At 45.2% G+C, this 27,964-nt stretch overlaps 1 protein-coding gene across 2 annotated transcripts; it reads left to right on the forward strand.

The window, feature by feature from the left end:
• Positions 1–764: 764 nt before the first annotated feature.
• On the forward strand, positions 765–27,483 carry LOC139421279 (sphingosine-1-phosphate receptor 2). 2 transcript variants are annotated; one of them, XM_071172007.1, is made up of 2 exons: positions 765–1,460; positions 23,978–27,483. In XM_071172007.1, exon 2 carries the CDS (start codon positions 24,145–24,147, stop codon positions 25,264–25,266), a length of 1,122 nt encoding a protein of 373 aa, XP_071028108.1. In that variant the 5' UTR covers positions 765–1,460; positions 23,978–24,144; the 3' UTR covers positions 25,267–27,483. The 2 variants fall into 2 exon arrangements, with proteins under 2 accessions (XP_071028108.1, XP_071028107.1); XM_071172006.1 differs by having other exon boundaries at positions 898–1,559.
• The last annotated feature ends 481 nt before the right edge of the window (positions 27,484–27,964 follow it).

The raw sequence follows: 27,964 nt of genomic DNA on the forward strand, positions 1-27,964 counted from the left end.
TAGAGGGTAGGTACGCCCACGTGTTGAAGAGCCTCTCTCAGTTTCCAGAGAAACAGAACGTTAACTTTGAGTCTCCTTTTGATTTCTCCCAAATATACAGTGTGTTTCTATTCAAGATCATTTCACAATTTCCCTGCTTCTGAGAGAACACCTCCCACGCAGCTGGTGGAGGAGGAGAGGTGGAAGGAAGAAAGGTGGGAAGGATGTCTACAGTTGGTGGATGGGGTTTGCCCAATCACTGCCTGTCTCCTCTGACTATGCAGCTCTATTCACTCTCAACTCACTCACCAACAGAGGGAGAGAAAGCAGACAGTTTATGGACTATATGTTTAATCTGTGTGAGTTTCATTACCTAGTTTCATTTGCCACCAAGATATGTGTAATGTGTCATGTGGTCTCTGGCTGCTGTATACAACAGCATTACATTGATGTCACTCTGCATCACGGTACAGTAGCTAGGCTGGATTTCTGGCTTGATAATGACTGACAGAACATGCCCATACTCACCTCTCCCCTACCTTCTTGACTGACAGCAGACCAATTGCCATGATGTATTGATTAAAGACAAAAACAAGAATGAGTCAACATGAACAACTGACTCAACACTTATTTACATGTTTTGCTATGAGCCATATCAAAGTTGAAATGCAAATACATTTCCTTTCCCTAATAGTAAAATCTAATTACAAATAATGTATGGGAAACACTGAAATTCTTCCGTATATGAATAGCCTGTATGCCAGAGACAGTAATTGCAGTACTGTAGTCTGTCAGAAGACTCCTCGGGTCTCAGGCTAGTTTAGATTTGGAGGAGCACTGGACTCACGTTCATCCAGGGAGCGCGAGGGCTCCGGAAGTGAGGTGGTGGAACATTAAGGACGAAAACATCTGGACTTCATTTGTACACTGGACAGAGAAAAACTCACAATGAAAATGCAATTTGTTATCCTGTAAGTCTAATTAGTGACTATGAATAAAGGTAGAGGGTTTATCTGAACATTATAAGTGAAAACCATTAACCACCAATGAGACTGGTGTTCATTTTCTGTAGTAGGACGTTTCGACAGTGGTTCTGAGGAAATATGTGTGTGACCGGAGCGTAATGTGCGCGCGCCTCCCTGTTGTTCCATAGCCGGTGGAGCTGTTGTTCTCAGAGTTAGAGAAGGAACAACCACACGGACACTGGGAATAGAGCAACAAAGGAGAAAGTATGAGCCTAACGAAAAGTCTTAGGCATTGTCTTTAAAGTATTTTGTATTGGGAATAATTCAGTCTTCGCAGTATATACTTTTTATTTTGAGGCAGAGTAGTTCCAGCTATGGATTTACCTTTGACCAGACAAGCAACACTGCCCAGTCGTCATCCGAACTTTTGACCAGACAAGCAACACTTCCCAGTCGTCATCCGAACTTTTGTCCTCATTACCCTCGACCCAGAAGAAGACAGCGCTCACAAATCAGGTGAACTTTTGAAAATGCATTTGATTTGGAGATAGGTAGCCACATGCTACACCTTTGTCGACAACAACCACAACTACACCGGCCGACTTCGCACATGGGGTAAGTGGTTTCATGTGTAAACCTACCAGCCAAATTGTACAATTGTGGCAAGTGTACACTCTACACGTGCCGTTTGTTAGAAAAACAAAGAAACGATCAATCAATGAACAATGTGCAGAGAGTCTGCAACACACGAGGGCGGTTATGAACTTCGCCCACTTTGGGAAGATATAGCCTATTATTTTATATTAACCTACCCAAAGACCTATAGCACGTATTTAGTGGCAACCACTGACGTCTAATCACACAGGATTGTTTAAGTAACCCTAATGATACTAGAATTGGGCAGCATGAATGATTACCAGGATGCAGTCAAACGTGTTGAGAGGTTATCAGTATATAACGTAAAAGGAAACCACACACAAATTCTAAGAGAAGTTTATGGGTGTCTTGGGTGATGCCTTATTAGTGTCCCTCAAGGTTAGTCATTAGATGGTTAATCGAACAACCAGAAAATTATCCGTCAATATATATGTTGTTTTTATTCTCCGAGAATAACAGATGTTTTGGAACGTTGTGTATAATGAGTAACATGATCCATTAAATATTAACAAGCCACCGTGCCCGCTGCTGGCGGATCCACTACTGCTCTATGTGTATTGTAGTTTGTCGAGGGGGGTGGGGCTGTGGTCCCCTGGCTTTAGCTTCGCATGGGGCTTCTATACGTCTTGTAGCGGTTGCAAGACCCGCTGTGCCCCCCTCGTGTGTTGTCGAGGTCCGCTCATCCGTCACTGTAAAGGGCGCATTGTCCTGAAAGGATGTTTTAATAAAACAAAAGGCTCCATTATACCATCTCACCGGAGCGGAGCTGCTTGGTGGGCGGATCGGGGTCCCCGAGTGCCTGGTGGATTAAACCTAATTTCCATTCTAAAATGTTTTCAAGTGTTCCAAAATGAATAAAGGCTAATATATATATATATTTTTAGCAACACTGCTCAGTTTTATCTTAAAAGATAAAGAAACTGTTCATAATTCTATTGTAAAAGCCCTTACCTACTTGCTGCACACTTTCACAAACCATTACATTAGGCTAACCTATCTGTTCTGTCATACTGTACATGTATTATATGCTGAGGTCTTAACTGACTACAAAATCAAATCAAAGTTTAACAAAGTGCAACAGGATAGATAATAAACAGCAGCAGCGTATGTGATGAGTCAAAAGAGAGCGCAAAAGGGTTCAATGTAGATATTTGGTTAACTATTTAGCAGTCCTACGGCTTGGGCGTAGAAGCTGTTCAGGGTCGTTTTGGTTCCTGACTTGGTGCATCGGTACCACTTGCCAGGCGGTAGCAGAGAGAACAGTCTATGACTTGGGTGGCTGGAGTCTTTGACAGTTTTTAGGGCCTTCCCCTGACACTGCTTGACATTACAGTTCAGCGTGTTGAATATGTGGATTAAGATGTGTGGAACAAGATGTGTCATAATTGTCTGGGTTGTGTGGATTTAGGTGACTGCGGTGATGTCTGTTATGGTGTGTTTATGACCCATTCTGCACCTTGGCCAAGATGAATGATAGTGTTTGTTAGATCACAGTTTTGGGTCACATTGACAATGAAAAGCATAAACGCACCCTGCACGTTTCTGCTCTTTGAAAGAATAGCATTATGCAAAAACACCTTACAGACACACCCACACAGAATGAGGGTGTCGGTAATCTATTCATGGGTAAGAGAAACACAGAGATAAGCGGATAAGGAGGAGGAACTAGTGTTTTATTACCCTGATAAAAACACCCATCCATCATTCTCTCTCTCTCTCTCCTCAGCTCCCTCTCTTCAGTGTGCTGGTCATTAAACATCTCTAAAATGTTAAAAGCTCCTGATGACATTAGCTCATGCTTAACCAATGGCAACAGAGCGCTAAACTAACTGAATGCTTAGATGCACATGGGAACCACGACAGACAAAAAAACACAAAATAAAGACAAGCAAACATTTCTCCAGGATAACATAATTTGAGAGGGGTGGTGGGTGGGAGAAGGACATACACTGAGTGTACAAAACATTAAGAACACCTGCTATTTCCATGACATAGACTGACCAGGTGAATCTAGGTGAATGCTTATTGATGTCTCTTGTTAAATTCTCTTCAATCAGTGTAGATGAAGGGGAGAAGACAGGTTAAAGACAGATTTTTAAGCCTTGAGACAATTGAGACATGGATTGTGTGTGTGCCATTCAGAGGGTGAATGGGCAAGACAGATTTAAGTGCTTTTGAACAAGGTAAGGTAGTAGGTGCCAGGCACACTGGTTTGTGTCAAGAACTGAAATGCTGCTGGGTTTTTCACGCTCAACAGTTTCCTGTGTGTATCAAGAATGGTCCCCCACCCAAAGGACATCCTGCTAAGCATTGGAGTCATTGGAAGCATTGGAGTCAACATGGGCCATCATCCCTGTGGAATGCTTTTGACACCTTGTAGAGTCCATGCCTGACAAATCGAGGCTGTTCTGAGTCTAAAGGGGGGAGGTGTTCATAATGTTTGGTGTTTTCAGTTTATGTAGGTGGAGAAGAATATCAGGTGTGAGATGGGGATGTTGTGGGAGTGCTGTGGGTTGTTTCGGGTGTGGATGGGACGCCTGTGCTACCGGGGGGGGGGCTGGCTGACAGGCTGGAGATAGATATAACCTGATCCAGGCGACTGGCCATCTGCTTTGGGACCATGTGACCTCACTGCTCATTACACTAGAACAAAACCCGCCACGCCGCTGCCACAACTGACCTCTGCCAACCCTCTTCACACACGTTCACTTCACACACTCTCATCTCTGGCCCAAGTGACAGAGTCCTGGAGTGCTGCTGTTAACAGCTCCATCACACCAACAGTCAACCATCCACACAGTGTAACCAGGCAGACATGACAGCAGCATCCACACAGTGTAACCAGGCAGACATGACAGCAGCATCCACACAGTGTAACCAGGCAGACATGACAGCAGCATCCACACAGTGTAACCAGGCAGACATGACAGCAGCATCCACACAGTGTAACCAGGCAGACATGACAGCAGCATCCACACAGTGTAACCAGGCAGACATGACAGCAGCAACCACACAGTGTAACCAGGCAGACATGACAGCAGCATCCACACAGTGTAACCAGGCAGACATGACAGCAGCATCCACACAGTGTAACCAGGCGGACATGACAGCAGCATCCACACAGTGTAACCAGGCAGACATGACAGCAGCATCCACACAGTGTAACCAGGCGGACATGACAGCAGCATCCACACAGTGTAACCAGGCAGACATGACAGCAGCATCCACACAGTGTAACCAGGCAGACATGACAGCAGCATCCACACAGTGTAACCAGGCGGACATGACAGCAGCATCCACACAGTGTAACCAGGCGGACATGACAGCAGCATCCACACAGTGTAACCAGGCAGACATGACAGCAGCATCCACACAGTGTAACCAGGCAGACATGACAGCAGCATCCACACAGTGTAACCAGGCAGACATGACAGCAGCATCCACACAGTGTAACCAGGCAGACATGACAGCAGCATCCACACAGTGTAACCAGGCAGACATGACAGCAGCATCCACACAGTGTAACCAGGCAGACATGACAGCAGCATCCACACAGTGTAACCAGGCAGACATGACAGCAGCATCCACACAGTGTAACCAGGCAGACATGACAGCAGCATCCACACAGTGTAACCAGGCAGACATGACAGCAGCATCCACACAGTGTAACCAGGCAGACATGACAGCAGCATCCACACAGTGTAACCAGGCAGACATGACAGCAGCATCCACACAGTGTAACCAGGCAGACATGACAGCAGCATCCACACAGTGTAACCAGGCAGACTTACTGTTAAAGACAAAAAAAGGATTTAAAGGGATTCATTGGATCTCATGCTCTGGCTCTGACACATGTTTTTGGGTTTAGCAGTCCGTATAGAGTGAATCTAAACTCCATGATGTCAGACTGCTCTCTGGTTAAATCCAGCAGATCATGACATCATCATGTTGGGGTCAGGAGGTCTCTGGGTGCTGTTAACCACATTGGCTCCTTCCCTGCTCAGTCACCAGTTTATCCCTCATGAACTGAACCCCCCCATGGGCCCCAGGGTCACCAAAGCCTACTGAATGGAGGAAGACTGCAAGGAGAAGTAGCGCGTGAGAAATGCAAGTCAAATCAATGGACAAATAAATAAACTACTGTTGAAAGTAAACAGATGGATAAATAAATTGATGATAATTCAGCAGTGGGAACTGGATGTGTGGGATTATTTCTTGGCCAGGTCGGAAGCCGGGTCACATGGGGGTTGAAGTCGGAGGGAGATGTGGGTGGGGTCGTCCCTAAAGGATGCTCATGTTTCAGCTCCAATCCTGGGAGAGCGAGGCCGCTAATACGAGCAGTGAGAAGTCTTTTTCCTTAGGGACGCTGAAGGCTCTTGTTGTCTACTACACACAACCACTTTACTTTAGTCAGCCATTTCAGAAAGGAGTACGGACAGCGGAAAGATCAGAGAAGGGAACAACGGGTGCAACAACCTTCTGGCTTGTACAGGCAGGGTTAAAAAGAAACAGTCACGTGTCAATCCCCTACTTACAGATAAGAGCTGCAGCACTGACTAACAACGTATCCTACAACCAATGTGTGTAATGCCTTTACAGGGGTGGATCCCCAAATATATGTATAAAGTGATCAAAACAAATATTGTTAGTGCAATATTCTAGATTAAAGGATAAGTAGCATATCATTTATAAATGTGTGCATGCTCTTCTCCTTCGGGAAAACATTTGCTGACTCAAAGGGGTGTGGCGGGCATTAAAACACTTCTGCGCTACCTGCCGTGAGGTTCAGTGGAGGCTGCTGAGGGGAGGACGGCTCATAATAATGGCTGGAACGGAGGGAATGGAATGGCAACAAACACATGGAAACCATGTGTTTGTATTTGAGACCATTCCCCTCCAGCCATTACCACAATTCCGTTGATCCCAATTAAGGTGCCACCAACCTCCTGTGGTGTGGATACTCTTGTGGATACTCTTGTGGATACTCTTGTGGATACTCTTGTGGATACTCTTGTGGATACTCTTGTGCATCATCTGTCGAACTTGGTATTCGAGGAAGGGAGCAGCCTCCTTCGTTCGCCTACTAACGAATTAACACTCGACCACTTATCGGTTTTACCGGGTCACGGAGGAGAGAGGAAGGAGAAGTCAATGAGAGGACGGTCTTTTGCCCAAATGAGAATCTCCGCTAGCCTGAAAAACACTTTTCCTGGGTGTGGCAGCTGTAGAAAAATAAGTGCCTTCTGTTCGCAGGCTGCAGAAGTACAAGCTGCAACAAACAGCTGACAGCATGTAGCTTTCTGATACACAGCCAAGAACTGGGAGTGTCTCCGATCAGGAAATATATGGCCTGCTCTGCTTTTGTCCCATTCCCAACATTTTACACACATACACAGACACATGAAACTATTTCCAAACGTAATCTGTCTAACACACCCGGACTCACTGTCAGACGTGATCTCAGGAATACTTTATAAATATTTAGTTGAGCAGACATTTGGAGGAGGGAAAGGTTTGGGGTATTTCAGTCCAGGATGATGTTTAAATTCCTTACCCAAATCCAACAGCTTTAAAAGGTCCTGTTACATATCCCGTCTTCTCTAGTCACTTAACCATAAACGTATCCATGGCTACGCACCCTAATACCCTCACCAACATACCAGCATGCCTGACATATCATTAAAGGGATTTGGTTCAAATCATCCTGCACAGTTGTGATAGAGGCATGTCTGCATCATACAGTATTTTTAACTTCACTGTGGACCACCCATAGACTGGGAGAAACTTTCTGCCAGTCTAAGTAATTAGGCTAAGAAAGGTTATTGGATTGCAATATTGGATCTTTCATCCATGGCACATGAAACAATAACAAACCACCTCAACATTTTCATTTTGGTTTTGTGGCTTTCGAAGAAGGCGACAACACTTTGAGAACTGTACAGTGTACGAATACTGTGATTTACGGTAGGGAGGGAGTGGAATGAGCTCCGCGCTCCTGCTACAGCTGTATGGTTAATCAATGTGGTCAGATTGTGGTTTCCTGGTGTCTGGTCAATCCCAGTCAGTGGTCATGTTTCAGTGATGTTGGAGCAGGTACACATGGAGATGTGTGGTTTGGAACCCCACCCCCACCCACATCCCTCCATTCTGGCAGCCATTGTTATTCTGAGCTGGCTTTGTTTGTGCAGCTGGAAGAAAAGCTGTGCTTCTTCAACCCCCCCCCCCCCCCCCCCCCCACATGGAGAAGGAGGGAGACAAGGAGTTGGAGTCAGGCCTTTCAGGATTGTTCAAGTGGGAGAAGCTCAGATTAAAGTTCTTAGAGCAGTGTTTGACTCGTTTACTGAGACTTGGAACTCTGAAAGAAGGTCTGTTCCATTAACAACGTTTTGGCGATACATCTCTAATGTGTGATTATGAATAAAGATGGATGTGGCAGACTGACAGACTCTGTATTGGCTGGCCTACTTCCCCTCATTAACTGACTGACATACTGAAATGGGATTTTAAGTGAACTGCACAAAGAAAAACCCATACCACGAGTAACTGAACTGGAGTGAGGTCATGCAGCAGTTCAGAATGCTTTATAGGAGTTGGCAGATCAATTTGAAATGGACGATGTTTGTCTCAACCAAACGTGACAACAGGTCAAATGTTGTAACTCTTGTGAGATCATCTCTCTGCTCCAAGTCAAGTAGCCGTTCTCTCAGTGCCCTCAACCATACCCCCACAGCATGGCAGAGTACTTTCAGACTTGCTCACTATTAATATTATAGCATACATACACAAATATACACACATACAACTGTTCCGTCAAGGTACTTTTAGAGAGGTTGCAAGCCAGTGAAATAGTCGTAGCATGGCGCAAACGCCCAAATCTTTTCAGCTGTTATTGTGACTGCTGTATACATACCACCTCAGGCCAATCAAAATAATAAACTGGCACTTAACGAGCTGTACAAGGCAATAAACAAGCAGGAAGCCCTACACCCAGCGGCCGCCTTTCTGGTTTCCGGCGATTTTAATTCGGCATCGCTAAGACACGTGATGCCCCACTTCCATCAACACGTCTCCAACGCCACTGGGGGAGAAAGTCATAGACCACTGCTATTTTACCCATAAGCAAGCATACAATCTCCTCCCTTGTCTGGCATTCGGGCAGATCAGATCATGACTCCGTACAGTTGCTTCGTGTTTACAAGCAGAATCTGAAACATTGAGAAATGGTCACCAGAATCAGAGGGTATGCTTCAGGACTGCTTTGCTAGCGCTGATTGGAAATATGTTCTGAGACTCCACCGATTTAACGTTGACGAGCTTACCACCTCCGTCAATGACTTCGTTAGAAAATGCATCAGCAACGTTGTACCCACGGTCAGGGTTCACTACTTCCTCAAACAAAAGCCCTGGATTAACCCTGAGGTTGGCGCTAAACTAAAGAGCATGGCTACCGCACACAGCGCTATAGCATACAACCCTGCCATCCAGGACCTCTATGTTAGGCACTGTGAAAAGAAGGCCCGGAAAATCATCAAAGACCCCAACTACCGAAGCCATAGACAATTTTCTCAGCTGCCGCTCGGCAAGAGGTGCCAGTGTATCAAGTCTGACACCAACAGGCTCTTGAACAGCTTCCATGCCCAAGCAATACGACTGACAAATAGCTAACCAGATAGCTACACAGACTTTAACTTGTAGCTTTATTTACCTTTTATTTCAGTATTTGCACTGTCTATGCACACTCACAGGGCCCTACAAACTCACACCCACTGTCACTCCAACACACACACAAACACTCGCTCCATCATTCGCTCACTCACACATAATATGCACATTCATTTATACGGACTCTGCACACCCACTCACATGCAAGCTGCTGCTACTCTGTTTATCTCATATCCTGTTGTCCAGTCACTTTATCCCTATACATATCTACCTCCATCACTCCAGTATCCCTGCACCTGTAAATATGGTATTGGAACTTGTGTATAGCATATATATTATTCTTCTAGTATTAAATTGTTATGGATTATTGCATTGTTGGGCTTTGAGTTAGCAAGAAAGGCATTTCTCTGTACTTGTGCATGTGACTTGAAACTGAACCTCTTGGGTTGTTTCCGTACAGCTCACTCTGCCTCTGTATGTGGTCTGCTTTTACCATGTACTGTAACTGTATGTGTCCAGTCTCAGGGGGGATTGGTGCTCTTATATGTCAGTGCTCGGGAGGTCTCTGGATGTCGAAATATCCTCGTTGTTTTTCATGAGACACATTGGCTAGCTCTTGATAGTTTTTTCTAAAGAACATGTCATCCTGTCTAAGACTTTGTTGAATGTTCGTAGAGCGTGTTCTCTCACTAGGCAACCATGTATTTGTCTGACAGCAAAGCTCTGAATGCAGGTCTGTATTAATAAAATACGGAAGGCTTCAATGCAGCATCTAAAACAGAATTTTAAAGCAATCAGAACTGCGTTGTCCCCCTCTGTTCGGCCCTATAGATGCTACCATTTTTTTTACACACTTCTCATCTCTTTCATTGGCACCATCCCCCTCTCCTCTATTGTGGCCTCCCAGCTCTCTGTCCCGTGACAGTCTGCTGTTATTGATGCATAGAAAGATCACAGGAACATCAGAGGAACAAGCATGCAGTTTGTCGTGTCACAGTCACTGCCTGCACCCTCACCACCAATTTGTGTACACACACAACTAATATTGCACACACATAGAGATGTGTCAAAGCATTTGGAATCTGCTTCTATAGTGCTTACATTCATTAACATGCATACATGCACAATCACATGCATGCTGTGCACATGGATGCTGTGCGCTTTCCCAAACCCTCATTACATACAGTATCCTAGCCAGGCAATAGAATATAACCGGAGTAGGGTTGGAGTCCAAGTTCGAGCATCAGGAGCTGGGACAAAGAAAAGGTGAATGTGCATTCAAAGCCTATTCGTTTAGGAGTACCTGACTGTGTTAAACAACAGCACAGAGATGTGAGAATAGCAGCGCTGCTGAAACCTGAAACAAGCACACCTCATCCTCCCTTGAGCTCAGCTGTTAGTTCCAGATCTGACCCATAATGGAACACTTTGTTCCAAACTGAAGGGTTCTGACCCAGACCAACCTGTTATGTTCAGGTCCAACAGAAGAACAGAGCTCCTTGTCCTCCCCCCCACTGCTCTGAGCGATCCAGGATACTGGTTCGAGACTGACTTGTCCTGCTGAAACTACTGAGCCTTGCGTTCGCATTGTTTTCAGTTACAGAGCTGGATGGAGACAAGCAGGCCTCCGGGCTGAGTGTAAATATTCCGAGCCTTGCCTCTGTGGTTTACCAGTAATGTGACTAGTGTGTACGTGTCTTAGTGCCGTGAGAACATTAGCCTACTGTTATCTTTTACTACCACGCTTCCTTTGTGACACTAACCACGTTTCCGTCCACAGTTTTTATGCAAGTAAAGTCATACCTTTTTATAAAAAATAAATCACGACAGCTATGATGGAAACAAAGTGTAGGTACAATTTTTAAATGCAGACAGATAATTTTGTGTCTGTAAAATGTATAATGCGAGAAATGGAGGTGGAAACACCTTTTATGTGCAAATATTGATCTAATAACTATCATATCAAAGTAAACTTGGAGTCACGCAATGATATGTGTGTGGTCCTCCCACTACGACTCAGGAAACCATGCAGTTTATTAGGCTACAGATGAAATAAGTTGTGATGAACTTCACAGGGTGGAGCTTGATGCTCCTTTCCAATAACTGTTTGGGGTCTTGTTCTGGTGACATGATGATCGATGCTTGACCGCCGTTTGACAAATACAAATATTCTCGCTCTTATCCATAATAATCTCATCTTGTAGACTAGCCTACCCTCACTGTATCTGTGAGTCCACGTGCCAAGACTAGAGTAGGAACATGTGCTATTTAACAAAACATTTTGTGACAACACTATTGGGAGAGTTGAATTTAATGGAAACCCATTAAACTTTTTAGATTTTTATTTGGTTACAAGCAAAAAACAATGTCATCACACGGATTTTTTTATCCACAAGTCCATTTGGTTGAAACACACTACTGGTGAGGAAATTCACATTTTCTCTGTGCTGATGTTAGTCTATTCACATACAAATCTGTCGCCAACTGGATGGAAACCTAGTTACTGTGATCTCTTGAGAGACGTATAACTGCTCAGGTTGTTGCAAACCTTTCGTGTGAAATGAGTGTTGAAATGATGTGGTGTTAAGACGGCTCAGGGTGTCATGACGAGCCTCAAACCAGAGAGTGGTTGGTTCCTTTATATGGAGTCATGAGGCCTTAATACGGAACTATAAGAACATGTCTGCTCCAGATGTGTTCTAAGTCAGCTCTTTGTGCCCTTGTGCTTTGATCTCTGTGGTAAGTGTAAAGTATATCGGAGGAGGAGGGGGAACACGGAGAGAGGGAAATGTGGTCCCTTTAAATCAGGACGCCAGATGAAAGAGAAATATGCAGAATAGTGCGACGTAAGAAAATGAATCATTTGGCAGTGTGTCCCGTGGGACGGGTTGACAGGAATGGACTGAGGGTAAATGTATTACAGTAATTGCCTCAAAGGTGCCACCCCCTCTGATGCATTGCCCCTCCCCGTTGGGTAGGGGCAATGCTGCACGATGCCCTTCTTCAGTTGTCCCTCTCAAGTGGAGGGAGAGAGGGCACATATCCATACATTGAAAGTAAACATTGCTTCTTGACCGAACTGTGCAGACAGAAACTAGACTCGACCCCCAAAAGAGGCTGGGGAAGGTCAATCCCTAATTACAAGATTACCCATCATTCAGTGTTTATTTATTTTTACACTTCCTCGATAATCTGCCAACTTCAGCAAGATTTTAACAAATCCCCACACCATACGACAAGGGGGGAGAGGAAGACATTCTGTCTTTGAAGCTAAAAACAATGTGAAGTTAGCAAGAAGTTAGCATCTCTGCAAATTAGAGTTCTGTAACAAAAAACAGAAGTAGATATCTGGTCACAGTATGTAAGAAAATATATTTCTGTTATTTTTTTCTGCATCAGTAGAAGTTATCTGACTCTGTACTACTATAGCTATGCAGTGATAACGCATGAATGTAAATATTTAATGATCATTACTGGACTAATGTTTCACTATAACTCATCTAAACAATACGTCCAAGTGAAGAGCCAGAGGAATGTGTTTGTCTCGGACATGGTTTGGTAAGTTTACACAAAGCAAGCTACAAAGACGTTTTTCCACCATATTTAAAAAACTCTTTCTCCGAATGTGCACTAAGTTCCCCTGTGGAATTCCTCTTAAAGCTTAAAACTGAGATATTGCAGGCTTCTATCTCATATCACTGGTCCGTCCGGCCTCTCTACAGTACAAGTCACAGAGCGACACAGAAACAGCCTCTCTTCCTCTCGCCTCTGTTTTTTCTTTCATTTAGCTGCCTGGCGGTCATATGAACAGTGCAAGTCTCTCAGCGACAGAGCCTCGTCTCTCTTGAGTCTGAGTTTCACTCCCCCACAATCAGTCAGTCCACGCTGTAGCCAGCTCCACAAAGCCAGGTGCTACAGAACTGTATGTCAAAGGTCAAATCACAGACAGACCAAGTGATTCACTCTCCAGTCCAAAGTCTGCTCGTGGAGATTTCACCATAGCCATTTCCTTTGTTTAGGAAATTGAGCTCTAAACAGTTGTGATTATCAGTGTCAAAGTGGTATGCATATAGATAAGATTATGCTGGTGTGTCTGTGTGAGTGATAATATTTTTATTTTGGCATTTTGCAGGTGTCTGTGTGTATCTCTTGTGTCTGGTCCACTAGCATGCGTGTGTTGTTGTGTGGCGTTTCAGTGTTTGTCAACAATCTCCCCAAGGAGAAGTGGGTGTGGAGTCAGGCGCAGGAGAAAGCAAATTTCGAGAAGGGCGTTTTATTAACAAGTCCAAAGAACAGGAAACAGGACTACAACAGTAGCCTCAAAACAACCGGACCCCGTCCAGGAAAAAAACACCTGTTCAACAGAACACAAGAAAACGCAACCCAAACTAAATGCCAGCAAACGTAACAATCCCACACAAAACCCAGAGGGTATGGCGAGATAAAATGCCCCCCCCCCCCCCTAATTACCCTAAATCAAACACAGGTGAAACACAAGACGGACACAACCAAATGAAAAGGAAAAAGGATCGGTGGCAGCTAGTAGCCTGGTGACGCCGAGCACCACCCGAACAGGGAGAGGAGCCACCTTCGGTGGAAGTCGTGTGTGTTGCTATTTGTGTGTTTTTTTTCTCCTGGTGTGGGTTTCAGCCCTGGCTGCATGGCTGTGCGGTTGCGGGTGTTATCAGCCTGCCTGTCAACACTGAGCCATTTAGAGGAGATAACACCAGGCAGGAAGAAGGGCAGGGGAGGATCACTGCTCTCTCTCTTTCTCTCTCTCTCACAGATCATCATTGATACCACCACCACCACCACCAACCTACTGCATGACTGTTGCCCTGAAGACTTACCCTGGGTTAATGTAGCAGTTAGTGTTATTTCATTAACGCCTCACAATTGGGTTGTTAATGTTGTATGTATTTTCCCTATGGGAAAACACCCCGAGATAAAACCTCTTCTGTTTGTGACTGCAGATGGAACTCAAAGACCTATCTATCTATACAGTGACCGCGGTTAGGGTTTAGGATGAGTGCTGCTCGTGTCTCTTCTGCTCTGTGACCACTCACCTAGCTGAGTTTTTAAAGTCACACTTTATTTGGCCCATCTGTACATGCTCTACAGAGGATCATACTATCAACAAACTATCTGTTGATAAGCAACTGCTTGCTAGGGTTAGGTTTAGAATAAGGGCTAGGGTTAGCTAGGATAAGTGTTAAGGTTAGGGTTAAAGCTAGGGTTAGTAGCTAGTTAGTTAGTTGAAATGTTGCTGATAGACTATTCAAATAGTGTTTCTGCCCCTGGTCCTGCTGGTTTTGTGAACTTGAATGCTCTGCCTCTACTTCTGCCTTGCCCTGGGAACGGACTGAGGGCAATCAATGCTGCAGTGATGGCTGTGAAATCACTTCATGTCATGGATGGAGCCCTGGGGCTCAGGGATGTGGAGAGAGAGCAGAGACACACTGCTGCCACCTGCTATCACCAGCAAATTCAGTCCCACTACATTCTGACTGTGAAGCTAAGCTCAGTGTGTGGCTAACTGGCTGGGGCTGTAGAGGGCTTGTCCTTCCCTGCCCGTTTCCACTATGTAATGACTTGTAGCTATAGAAGAGAGTGTAGCTGGTGTCTGTGTGTAAAGTAGAGACCAGGGGGGGTGTCGTCTGATTTGGAAAACACTGTCTTGTAAAGGGTGATATACAAGTGTCACTGATCGTCTGTAGAGCATCTACACATTTGTATGCAAATAGTTTGTGTGCATATGAATGCCCATTATTTTGGAATTAGATGTTTGACAAGCAGGTGTCCACATAATTTTGATCATGTAGTGTACATGATCTAAGTGTGTTAGTTGGTATTCAGCAGTCATAAAATGGGCCTTATTTACATTGAAGAGCAACTCAAATATGTGACTTTCAGCTCTGCAGAGATGAGATAATGACTTACAATGAAATAATGTAGTCATCAAATAGGCATCAAATGATGCTCTTGGCTGTGTGCTTAGGGTTGTTGTCCTGTTGGAAGGTGAAATATTGAAATAAAGTCATGTGAATAAATGATGGTTAATAAGTGATAAGCAGTAATGGACAGTCACTACCATCGTGGGACTTTATTTAGTTTTATTCTCTGTTACAGCATTCAACCCACATAATGCTTTGTGCATTTTAATGTCGTTTCTTTTTAAACTGTGATTTATTTTTGTATTATCTAACTGAAACTAAACCGACCTCAGCGTAGCTCTCTCTTATCCGATAAAACGTTTGTCTGTCTGACAGGAAGAGGTTTTGAGTGAGTTGTGTTTTTAGTCTCTGCGACTGTAGACTTCGTGAATTATAGATCCATACCATAGTGTGTTTGTGTGCATCTATTATAGATCTATAATGGGTCAACAGAAACCACGTCATGGCAATACTTGCTGTAGATACTATGTATGATGTACAGTAGCTTCCAAACGTTGTTAGGTTACAGTTAAATTGATTTGATGAGGGGAAAACATGTTTTATTTTCTCTACATACAATACCCCATAATGACAAAGCAAAACAAGTTTAGACATTTTTGCTATTTTATAAAAAATTAAAAACTGATAACATTTATATAAGTATTCAGACCCTTTACTCAGTACTTTGTTGAAGCACCTTTGGCAGCGACTACAACCTCGATTTGTCTTGGGTATGATGCTACAAGCGTGGGGGCACACCTTTTCTGCAGATCCTCTCAAGCTCTGTCAGGTTGGAAGGGGAGCGTCGCTGCACAGCTATTTTTAGGTTTCTCCAGAGATGTTCCGTCAGGTTTATGTCCGGGATCTGGCTGGTTCACTCAAGGACATTCTGAGACTTGTCCCGAAGCCACTCCTGCATTGTCTTGGCTGTGTGCTTAGGGTCGTTGTCCTGTTAGACTGTAGCGAAGGTTCACCTTCCAAGGTCCCGAGTGCTCTGGAGCAGGTTTTCATCAAGAATCTCTATGTACTTTGCTCCGTTCATCATTTCCTCGATCCTGACTAGTCTCCCAGTCCTGCCGCTAAAAAACATCCCCACATCATGATGCCACCACCACCATGCTTCACCGTAGGGATGGTTTCAGGTTTCTACCAGACGTGACGCTTAGGATTTAGGCCAAATAGTTTAATATTGGTTTCATCAGACCAGAGAATCTTGTTTCTCATGGTCTGAGAGTCTTTAGGTGCCTTTTGTCAAACTCCAAGCGGGCTGTCATGTGAAGAGTGGCTTCAATCTGGTTACTCTACCATAAAGGCCTGATTGGTGGAGTGCTGCAGATATGGTTGTCCTTCTGGAAGGTTCTCCCATCTCCACAGATGAACTCTAGAGCTCTTTCAGAGTGACCATCAGGTTCTTGGTCACCTCCCTGACCAAGGCGTTTCTCCCCCGATTGCTCAGGAAGGTTCCAAACTTCTTCCTTTGATGGAGGCCACTGTGTTCTTGGGGACCTTCAATGCTGTATACATCTTTTTGGTACCCTTCCCCATTTCTGTGCCTCGGCACAATCTTGTCTTGGACAATCTATGTCCAATCAATTGAATTTACCACAGGTGGACTCCAATCAAGTTGTACTAACATCTCAAGGATGATCAATGGAAACAGGATGCACCTGAGCTCAATTTCGAGTCTCATAGCAAAGGGTCCGAAATATGTAAATAAGGTATTTCTGTTTTTGCTGAGGAATTGTTTTTATTTAATCCATTTCAGAATAAGGCTGTAACGTGACAAAATGTGGAAAATGATAAGGAGTCTGAATACTTTCCAAAGGCACTGTATGTTTCAAGCCCCATTGCTTCCTGACCTTATACACTGCATTGTGTCTAACGGTCCTGCTGAGATAGAAATCTCTCTTCCTTCCTGCACTGACATCGTTAATGCTCCATCTCACTGCATTTGTGTTGATACCGCAGAGACACTATTGACACTTGGCGTCAAGGGTGATAACCTGTGGTCAGGGACCGGGGTGGGGGAGGAGGCGTTAAGGGGAGGGAGTGCAAAATGGAACAATCCTCCAGACAGCTAGCAGAGCTCTCAACGAGTATGCTCACCACACCATTAGACGGGCCAAAAATGGAACCCGACAAGGCATCCAATCACAGCAAAGATGGGTCCTACCCAGCGTGGGACTATGATGGATAATGATAACCCATAACCCTCTGTCTGCTCTAAAACCTGAGAGAGATTAGCTAGGAGGAGGAGAGAGATTACTACTACAGAGGTAAGATTGTGTCTGTCTGGTGCTTTGATGCGAATACAACAGCTTTAATGTGATAGAGGGTTAGTGTGAAGTAGAGGTCATCTCAGATCCGGAAATGTTGATCCAAATCGAATTGGATTTCTGAAATTCCCATCTGACATTTTTTGCAAAATCAATACCCCATCCGATTCGGGTTTCCGAGGTGGATCAGATCCGACCCAAAATATGTCAGAGAAATTTCAATACCTGAACACTTCTCCGTTGCGCAAATACAGCTGTGTCTGTTCCAAGCTCATTGGCGTGGGAAATCGTGAGGGCCCAGTTGAAACAAGTTAGTCAACATGGGTCAGGATCCCTGTGGAACGCTTTCAACACCTTGTAGTCCATGACCCGACGAACTGAGGCAGTTCTGGGGATAAAAAGGGGTGCAACTCAATATTGTTGTTTCTAATGTTTTGAACACTTGGGGTACTGTATATGTATGTGTGTGTCCATGTGACTGAGTGCAGTTATACAAGACGATGTTGTGTCTGAGGTATCTCAAACACTGATGTCTAGGTTCACTGGTTTCCCCTGCAGCGGGAGAAAGTGGAGCTGGGTAGCTGTGAGTGCTGCAGTGACAGCAGGTGGGTAATGGACCAGCTATTTGGGAGGGGAGCAGCAGGCACACACAGACACACTGCTAATTGGGGCTTATCAGGTGTTGCTGGGAAAGGGAAAACACCACCTGGGGCTTTTGTGAGAGCAGAGCAGGGAGCTATCAGTGGGTCACATGACCACTATGCCGGGATGGGGGGGCTTGGTCTCAGTGTGGGGTTAGGAACCAGATAATTTTGTCCAACAGCCGGCTCTCTCTGTCGAACCACCTAGTTTTACACCGCCTCAGAACGGGTCTTGACTGGAAGTCTGTGGTAGGAGCGGACGAAACAACCGCTGGTTTTAATTGGCTGATCTCTCAGTAATAATTGGCTGATCTCTGTCCATCACCATCTAGCTTAACCCTTAGAACCTCCCCCCTACACTGTGGACTTCAAAGTGCGAGCAACGTAGGTGAGATTGGAAAATCTGAAAGTACGCATCTTAGAAATAGTTTTCACATTTAAAATGTAAATGCCTGAACTCAGAATCAATTGGGTTAATTGACGATTTTGAAGTCCTGTCTACTACACTTCCCTTTCAAGTCCCACTTTGTTGCACAGTGTTACCTAGCTCTCTGCACCAGTCGAGCCCGGGGAAACCAGAGGATAAGGTTTCAGAAGATCTTTACTATTCGGACTCCTGAATATTCAGCACGGTTCATTTGAATATCTTACTAAATACACATTGCGTGATAAACTTTGAGCAGCTTTGATTATTATCTGGTTGTTTTAGTTCTGATCCGTTGTGGATGTAAAACAACCTTGGTGTTGGAGACACACTAGATGTTCTACATGGTCACAAACTAAACTCAGCAAAGAAAGAAACATCCTCTCCTCTCACTGTCAACTGCGTTTATTTTCAGCAAACTTAACATGTGTAAATATTTGTATGAACATAAGGTTCAACAACCTGAGACATAAACTGAACAAGTTCCACAGACATGTGACTAACAGAAATGGAATAATGTGTCCCTGAACAAAGGGGGGGTCAAAATCAAAAGTAACAGTCAGTATCTGGTGTGGCCACCAGCTGCATTAAGTACTGCAGTGCATCTCCTCCTCATGGACTGCACCAGATGTGCCAGTTCTTGCTGTGAGATGTTACCCTACTCTCCCACCAAGGCACCTGCAATTTACCGGACATTTCAGGTGGGAATGGCCCTAGCCCTCACCCTCCGATCCAACAGGTCCCAGACGTGCTCAATGGGATTGAGATCCGGGCTCTTCGCTGGCCATGGCAGAACACTGACATTCCTGTCTTGCAGGAAATCACGCACAGAACGAGCAGTATGGCTGGTGGCATTGTCATGCTGGAGGGTCATGTCAGGATGATCCTGCAGGAAGGGTACCACATGAGGGAGGATGATGTCTTCCCTGTAACGCACAGCATTGAGATTGCCTGCAATGACAACAATCTCAGTCCGATGATGCTGTGACACACCACCCCAGACCACAACGGACCCTCCACCTCCAAATCCGAATCTGACCATCACCCCTGGTGAGACAAAACCGCGACTCGTCAGTGAAGAGCACTTTTAGCCAGTCCTGTCTGGTCCAGCGACGGTAGGTTTGTGCCCATAGGCGATGTTGTTGCTGGTGATGTCTGGTGAGGACCTGCCTTACAGGCCCTCAGTTCAGCCTCTCTCAGCCTATTGTGAACAGTCTGAGCACTGATGGATGGATTGTGCGTTCCTGGTGTAACTCGGGCAGTTGTTGTTGCCATCATGTACCTGTCCCACAGGTGTGATGTACCGATCCTGTGCAGGTGTTGTTACACGTGGTCTGCCACTGCGAGGACGGTCAGCTGTCCGTCCTGTCTCCCTGTAGCTCTGTCTTAGTTGTCTCTCAGTATGGACATTATAATTCATTGCCCTGGCCACATCTGCAGTTCTCATTCCTCCTTGCAGCATGCCTAAGGCACGTTCACACAGATGAGCAGGGACCCTGGGCATCTTTCATTTGGTGTTTTTCAGAGTCAGTAGAAAGACCTCTTTCGTGTCCTAAGTCTTCATAACTGTGACCTTAATTGCCTACCGTCTGTAAGCTGTTAGTGTCTTAATGACCCTTCCACAGGTGCATGTTCATGAATTGTTTATGGTTCATTGAACAAGCATGGGAAACAGTGTTTAAACCCTTTACATTGAAGATCTGTGAAGTTATTTGGATTTTTATGAATTATCTTTGAAAGACAGGGTCCTGAAAAGGGATGTTTCTTTTTTTGCTGCGTTTACATAGCTTTGATAATGACCCCATATCTAGGCTATGCAGCATGAGCATACATGTTTGGTGATCCGTCTTCGGCTCCTTTCTTGATGCAAATGTGCTCCCTGAAGCGTTTTTTTGATTTCCTGTCTCTGATTGACACCTGAGAAACGTATATCTGGTGCTTGTCTTCCTGTCTCTCGCTGCTGCCTTTTACCTCTTATTTCCTCTCACTCTTTCCATCCGTCCATCTCTCTCTCTCGCTCTCTTTTTACACACTCACAATGGATACACCATTCTCCAGCCTGTACTGTATGGCCGAGACCCCTGGTTCTGCAGTAGACCATTGAACACTAATGTGGGTTAGAGTAGGGCCTTGAGCCATGGAAATACAGAAGCCTGAGGCTTTAGGTTCTTGCACCAGTGTAAAACCTGCCAGTGGAACCACATGAATCTCACATAGCACACAGACTTGTTCTCTCATTGGATCTAGGCCTACCCCTCAGTGTAATCTTTCATCTCAGTCACTCTCATCACGTCCTGTTGTTGAAGGTAGGTAGGGAAGGAAGGAATAGTGGCAGGTGTGTTTTGGTCTTGGTGCTGAGCATGTGTTTATCTGTTTTGGCTACAGCATCAGGGATCTGACAGTGATGTATGAGGTGTCAAGACAGTGCACAGTTGTGACTCGTGCCGTATGAGGTTCAGGACTACAGAGCAGTGGCGCAGGAAGCCTGCTGTTCTCATGTCCTGTCTGTCAGCTAGTTGCCGTGGAGACGTCTGGGCCTGTATGGCACAGGGCAGGGCAGATCAAGGGCGAGACAACAGCACTGCAGGTAAACCAGCCCATCAGGTTTCACACGCTGTCAAATCCCCTGGTCACAGAGATGTCATGTGGCACGCCAAGGTCTCCACGGTCACACACAGTCTGACGGGACCTTGAGCTGCCGTCTACTAGCAAAGTCGGAAAACAGTCCTTAGAAATCTGACTGAAGAGACCTAACTGAAAGATGAGCTGAGGGGAAGGAAGAAGTTGCTTCCAAAACATCACATCATCTTCTCTTGCTCTGTTCAATCTCAGCAGTTTTTAGAGAGCTGGTTTATATTGACTCCTCCAATAACAACATCATTACCGTCTGCAGTAGTAATGTAACCTGATGTAATTACACTGGTGCGGCTGGCAGAGCCACTCAGCCTCAAGTCCTGATTTCTCTCTACTTATGGACACAGGAAACCGGGGGACGGGCGGAGACCTGATGCTATGATTCCGATAAGGAAATAGGAATATATTAATTGAATTGAATCAACTTTATTGTTCCACAGAGGGGACATTGGATTTGACCCCAGCATAAAATGGGCATACATCAGCACACGTCCAACGGCTAATACAGTTACAGCAGCCCTATTGGGAGTAGTCTGACCGGGGTGGGAGTGACTCCAGCAGGGCTTGGTGTGGCTGTGTTATTCAGGCTGGAAGGCAGAGCTCCTCCACGCCGAAGGAGACTATTGTTCTTTTGTTCCTGCTTGAGGAAACAGCAGAGCATTCTGGTTATTATTAGTAACCAAGAGCAGCTGTGTGTGTGTTCAACCTGTGTGTGTGTGTGTGTGTGTGTGCAGCTGGACTGGTGTGCTGCTCTACTCAGCTCTCTGTGTGTTGAGTATATACTCTTAGGTGTGTGTGACAGAGTGTATAGGGCTATGTTCAGTACATTTCATTCCTGTGTACGGTGCATGGACAGGCACATGACGTTGAAGCTTATATGTGGGAGTCTGGTGTGTGCTGGTATCAGTGTGTGTTTTTGTGAGTGTGTGTGCACGAGTGCGTGAGGGTTTTGTGTGCGTCACAGAGATGTCTCAGATTCCTGCCTTTGTGTCCAGATGCCATTCCACATGGGCACGCCGCTCTTTCCACTCTCCCCAGCCCAGCTCCTCTCTCCACCCTCACCGAGGTTTGTCACAGCCCAGTAGACAGGACGGCAGTTAGACTACCTAGCTAGCTACCCAAACAGCAGTAAAAGCGTTTAGATTAGGGAAATGAAGCAGGCAGCAGCAGCTCAGGCTGTAGAGAGGAGGCGTGCAGTGAAAGCATCAGGATCCGGTTACTATGAGCTGTTCTCCAGACGCATCTCGTTACCGTCAATGTATTTAAGAGCTCAGACTCTGATCAGCTTTCCAGATCCTCTTTACTGCTGGACAGCTTTTATTTTGGTTTTAACAGAGCCTCCCTTTGCTTTCAACACTGTTTTGACTTTTGACTACTGATTCCAAGCTTTCTTTATGGACAAGTGTGTTGATTGCATACATTTGATTGCAAGTCATTATTTAAACTATCATTCAAATGAACAAACGGCTTAATTTGAACTCATTATTGAATGTAAATGTTTAAGGGTAGAGTGGATCTGAAAGCCAGTAACACACATCTGCTAATTAAAATGTTATGTCCCAACTGTGGCTTTTACAACAATCTTAACCAATGACCATGAGAATAGATTTTTCATTTCACTTCAGATTGGTTAATAATATGCTTCCCACAAGTCTGGAAAGTCCCCATCTTGTGATATGCCCTCCAGTGTTTGGGGGGTCATCACGTTGAGGCTTGCCCCTGGCCCTAGTCTGGCTGATCCGCGATCTATGCTGCTATGCTGGTGTTAGAGGGACTTCAATAGAGTTAAATGTTGCTCAGTCCGGACAACGATGGTGTGACGGAGCAGAGTGTTGACGGCAAGGTGCTTAGAAATGGTGAGCGGAATATCCTTGGTAGACAGACAGACCTAGCTGCTGTGTGTTCTAGCCTGACGGACCATTAGGTTCTGAGGCTACAGCCTACAGGTGATCTCTGTCTGCAGAAATATATAGGCTTACTGTTCTGGAAGAAAAATGTCTTGTTTCCTATTTTTCCTCGTACTGATTTTCCTAGGAATTACAGTTCCAGATTGGTCAAAGAGTCTAACTCTTCATGATAGGTTATGATGATGACGTAAACCTTGCCCTGGAGTCTCTCAATGCTCAACACTAATAAACTATCTCCTTACTGCCATTCCAATCCTGTTGCACAGACAAAAGCAGCAACTGTCTGCCTGTGTGGGTGTTTAGCTGGAGATGTAGCAAAAGGACACAGTACACAGTGTATTTGCAGCAGTAGCACATGTGGTAACACACAGTCCTCGCTGTGTAATGCTCAGGGGATAGTTGTGGCTAAAGGCAGATGCCAGATCTGTCCGGATTGGATCTATTTTTGAACCCTAAGACATGTCTGATCACCCCAGGTCCACAGGCCAAAGCAGGCCCTATGGCAGTAAGAATCAGTCACACACACACACACACACACACACAACTGCTCTGATTTGTGTCATAAGCAAGTCTGACCTTAATAAACTATTTCACACAGACCAACTCATTACTTTGTCTCCCCTAGATGAGTTGACACTTGAATCAACCTTTTTCCACCTCTTAAAATTATTATTTAAAGGGAAAAAAGTTTTTAAAATTAAACTTCATTGTTATCTCCAGCACCACCCCAACATCAACGTGTGAAAAGTGTGCTTTTTATATGTTTTGTAGTAAAAAAGTGTTTCCAATGATATCAACCAATTAGTAGGCAATGCCTACTCATAATTGGTTAAAATCACACGATTCATACTATTATATGCCCTGTTAGTAATCCTGACCTAATCTCTGTTTCTCTGCAGGTGACCCAACCAGGCTTCCTGGGCCACAGAGACGTGATTCTGGGACGGGCACAGTCCCTCCCCTCAGCCTGCCTGCCCTGCGTCCTCCCCCTGTCTCCCAGACGTCTCCTCTTGAGAGAATGACTATTGGCCCAGACCAGCTCTACCGTCACCACACCACTGTGTGAATGACTCTTTGTCGAAAAGCCACCGTGCTCTGCCACCCCGTTGTTGCCATGAAGAGCAAGTATTCCCAGTACTACAACCGGACCCTGATCCATGCCTACTATGTGTTTGCCAAGGACATGACCTCGGAGGAGCTGGAGGAGCGCACCAACGGGAAGGCCCAGCTCAGCTCCCTCAACATCGTCTTCGTCATCATCTGCAGCATCATCATTCTGGAGAACTTGCTGGTGCTCATTGCCGTGTTCCGCAACAAGAAGTTCCACTCCGCCATGTTCTTCTTCATCGGGAACCTAGCCTTCTCCGACCTGCTGGCCGGCTCTGCCTACATCGCCAACATCTTCCTATCAGGGCCAAGGACCTTTGAGTTGGTGCCGGTGCAGTGGTTCATCCGGGAGGGCACAGCCTTTATAGCGCTGGCCGCCTCCGTCTTCAGCCTGCTGGCCATCGCCATCGAGCGCTACATCGCCATCACCAAGGTCAGGGTGTACGGCTCCAACAGGACGTGTCGTATGTTCCTGCTGATCGGGACGTGCTGGGTCACCTCCATCCTCCTGGGGGGCCTGCCCATCATCGGCTGGAACTGCATCAACAACCTGCCTGAGTGCTCGGTCTTGCTGCCTCTCTATTCTAAGAAGTACATCCTGTTTGTGGTCACCATCTTCAGCATCATCCTGCTCTCTATCGGCATCCTTTACGTGCGCATCTACTTGATCGTGCGCTCCAGCCACCAGGAGGCCACCAACTCTCCGGCCTACGCCCTGCTGAAGACGGTCACCATCGTGCTGGGCGTCTTCATCGTGTGCTGGCTGCCCGCCTTCACAGTCCTCCTCCTGGACACCTCCTGCCGCAGGCTGGACTGCCCCGTCCTCTCCAAGGCAGACATCTTCTTCGGCATCGCTACGCTCAACTCGGCACTCAACCCACTGATCTACACGCTACGCAGCAAGGACATGAGAAAAGAGTTCCTGCGTGTGCTGTGCTGCTGGGGGCTGTTGACCAGCGGGCGCCCCACTGACCGATGCCTGGTGCCCCTCAAGAGCTCCAGCTCTATGGAGCACTGTACCAACAAACACGAACACCAGACCACGCCCATCATGCAGGCAGAGTGCACCACCTGTGTCTGATTCGATGCTATAATCACACAGTGTGTGTTTCTGAATGTGAATGTGTGTGCGTGTGTCTGTTCGACTGGGTGTGTGAGAGGGATAGTGTGTGTGATGGGGCTGTGTGCAGGTGAAGAGACTTAAAGAGGAAAGCACACCTGTGACCCCCCCCATCCCCACTCCAGAACTGCCACACAGAAGACCGTCTTGTCTGTTTGTCTGGAGAGATGTCACATGACTCTCATTACAATCATACCTGTGTGAATTCACAATCAGCATTCAACCGATTCACCACAAGAGCGTGGTAACGCAATCATCCTCGAGAGTGAATTCACTATTATTCAATGAATTCACAATCATAGCTGAGACTTTTTTTAATCTTATTTTTGAACAATGTTTTAAACATTTTCTTAGGGACTTTCACAGAGTGGAGTCAATCTTTGTTGAGGGAGTCTTGATTATAACGATACATAATTAATGTTCTGCATGTTGACTTGTTTTACATGTATGCAGACTCTCTTATGGAAAGCCAAATCCACAGACACCATATACATAATCGTGATGCTGAGTTGTTGGAGTGTTTTACTGCACCCTGATAATGGAAAGCTTTCACATATTGCACTTTGTAGACATGTAAGCGTTGTGTGATTGTTTATGGCTGTCGCCCTCTTGAAAGGTTAAACCACAGAAGTTTCCCTGAGTGAATTATATATGTATCCATACATACAGTACTCATAGGCCATTGCTCATATAGAGAGACGTGAGGCACCCAGGCAGTGACTAGTCCTCACTCAGTACTGCACTCCATGCAGGCCAAAACCCTTACAAGTACCCCTCTAAACCAGGGCTATATACCTTCATATATCAACATACATAGATCCCTTTTATTAACTGCAAAAAACAAAAGTACTCTGCTTACGTATATTGCATGACATTCTAACTCCTTTGTAAGAACTAATGTGTATTGGTGTACTCCAGTAAGTTCAGCTTGTTCATTAACATTCTCTCTCTCTCTCTCTCTCTCTCTCTCTCTCTCTCCGCCCACTTAAATCTGTCCCTCTCCCTTTTAATGTTGTCTTTTGTAACTAACGTTTCCTAAGAGGAAGGCCCAATCAGAAAACACATTTCTTGAAGTGAGTTGGCACTGATAAATTTCACTCAATTACAGCTACCCAGCAGCCCATAACCAACAGGACTGTTGTTTTAACAAAGTTGTAGCAACGCAGTGGCAGTGTGCTTTCTGTTATTATTGGTTCTTGCTCCAGGGGAATGGGCCTGAATGTAAGTCTGAAGTGTTTGGAGCGAGACCGCTCTATTTTTTTACAGTATTATAGATCATTGACTTGTCATTGCAGTGCAGAGAGTGGGATTAAACAGGGTAGGTCAATCTCACTGTGAAGTCTTAAAAACAGACTACAACAAATAACAGCAATATCACCACCAAGCATGTCCAGGTAGAATGGTTGAAAAATAGTACAGTCCTGTTCAACACAGGAAGACATGGGATTCGTCCAGAGTAGACACGTCTCATCTTCCCCAATAATCCCCCTCCATAAACGAGAGAAGATCCCGTTTCAAGGGGAGCGGGGGTCTCCATTCCCTTCTCAAGAGAGGTCGCCCTCTTTATTCTCTTAAGACGCCTAAATAAACTCTTAATTCCTCTAACGACAGGAAGTCCTGTGTTTCATAAAGCGGTTGCTGTTGTTCAGGAAGAACCTCATCTGCCTTTGTCCAGACACACTCACTCTCACTTGGCCACGCTTCTGGTCCTCATATTTCCATGCAGGTTTTTACAGCCTGCTAGTTAGACAGCGAGCCCTAGCCTGGAATCCAAACTGATATGCTCTGTTACAATTGTTTCACTTCACAATAAACTGAACCTATGAATGTAGATTCCGGGCTAGACCAGACCAGTAGGAATAGTGAAAGCAATATGGCAGCTTCCATATTGCCTGACTGCCTGCGCTCTCCCGGGTTTCTTAAAAGACAACGCAAACATACCTATCACTTCATTCATGTGTTGTCTAACCCTGTATAAATATATGAATAACTATGTATGTAAGTATGTACAGTATGTATGTATGTATGTATGAACTGTGTTCATGTATGGAATGTCTTGTGTGTCCAGTAGCACTATGCCTGTGTCAGAACGGTACATATTAAACACTAATAGTGGTACATTATTTGTTTTTCTTAAATGCATTCCTTTTTATAAAATAAATGTAAGTATCAAAAGAATCCAATGCGTTTTGTGTGTGTTTAACCAAGTGAATGTGTGCACACAAAAGTTCATATTTGTGCATGTATTGTATGAGAAAAACATGTTCTGATACGTTTCACTTTCCAGGCCTATTGCCATCTTTCAAAATCTCACATGGCTGCATGAGGTGTAATTGAAAACTGATATTTAATCCAAACATGCTCTAACAAAGTCTAAAAAAATACTTGTTTCAACATGAAAAAGCTCTATGGAAATGTTGCCATTAAACTTTCCCCATTTAACCTTGGCCTTCACATCTAACAGCATGGTTTTAACTGCTTCCAGACTAACATGAGAAAGATTTCTGTTGTGTGAAATGTTAGGGGTGACCATAAGGGGCAGGAGAGGTCAGGGAGGGAAAGAAAGAAAATCGGGTGTGGCAGGCAGTTTTAAGAAATTGTTATTTAGGAGGGAGAGTGGCTGTTTTTCTGGGCGCTCCATAAAGATGGGAGACAGCCT

Source organism: Oncorhynchus clarkii, chromosome 12, assembly GCF_045791955.1.
Source record: "Oncorhynchus clarkii lewisi isolate Uvic-CL-2024 chromosome 12, UVic_Ocla_1.0, whole genome shotgun sequence".
NCBI classification, from domain to species: Eukaryota; Metazoa; Chordata; class Actinopteri; order Salmoniformes; family Salmonidae; genus Oncorhynchus; species Oncorhynchus clarkii.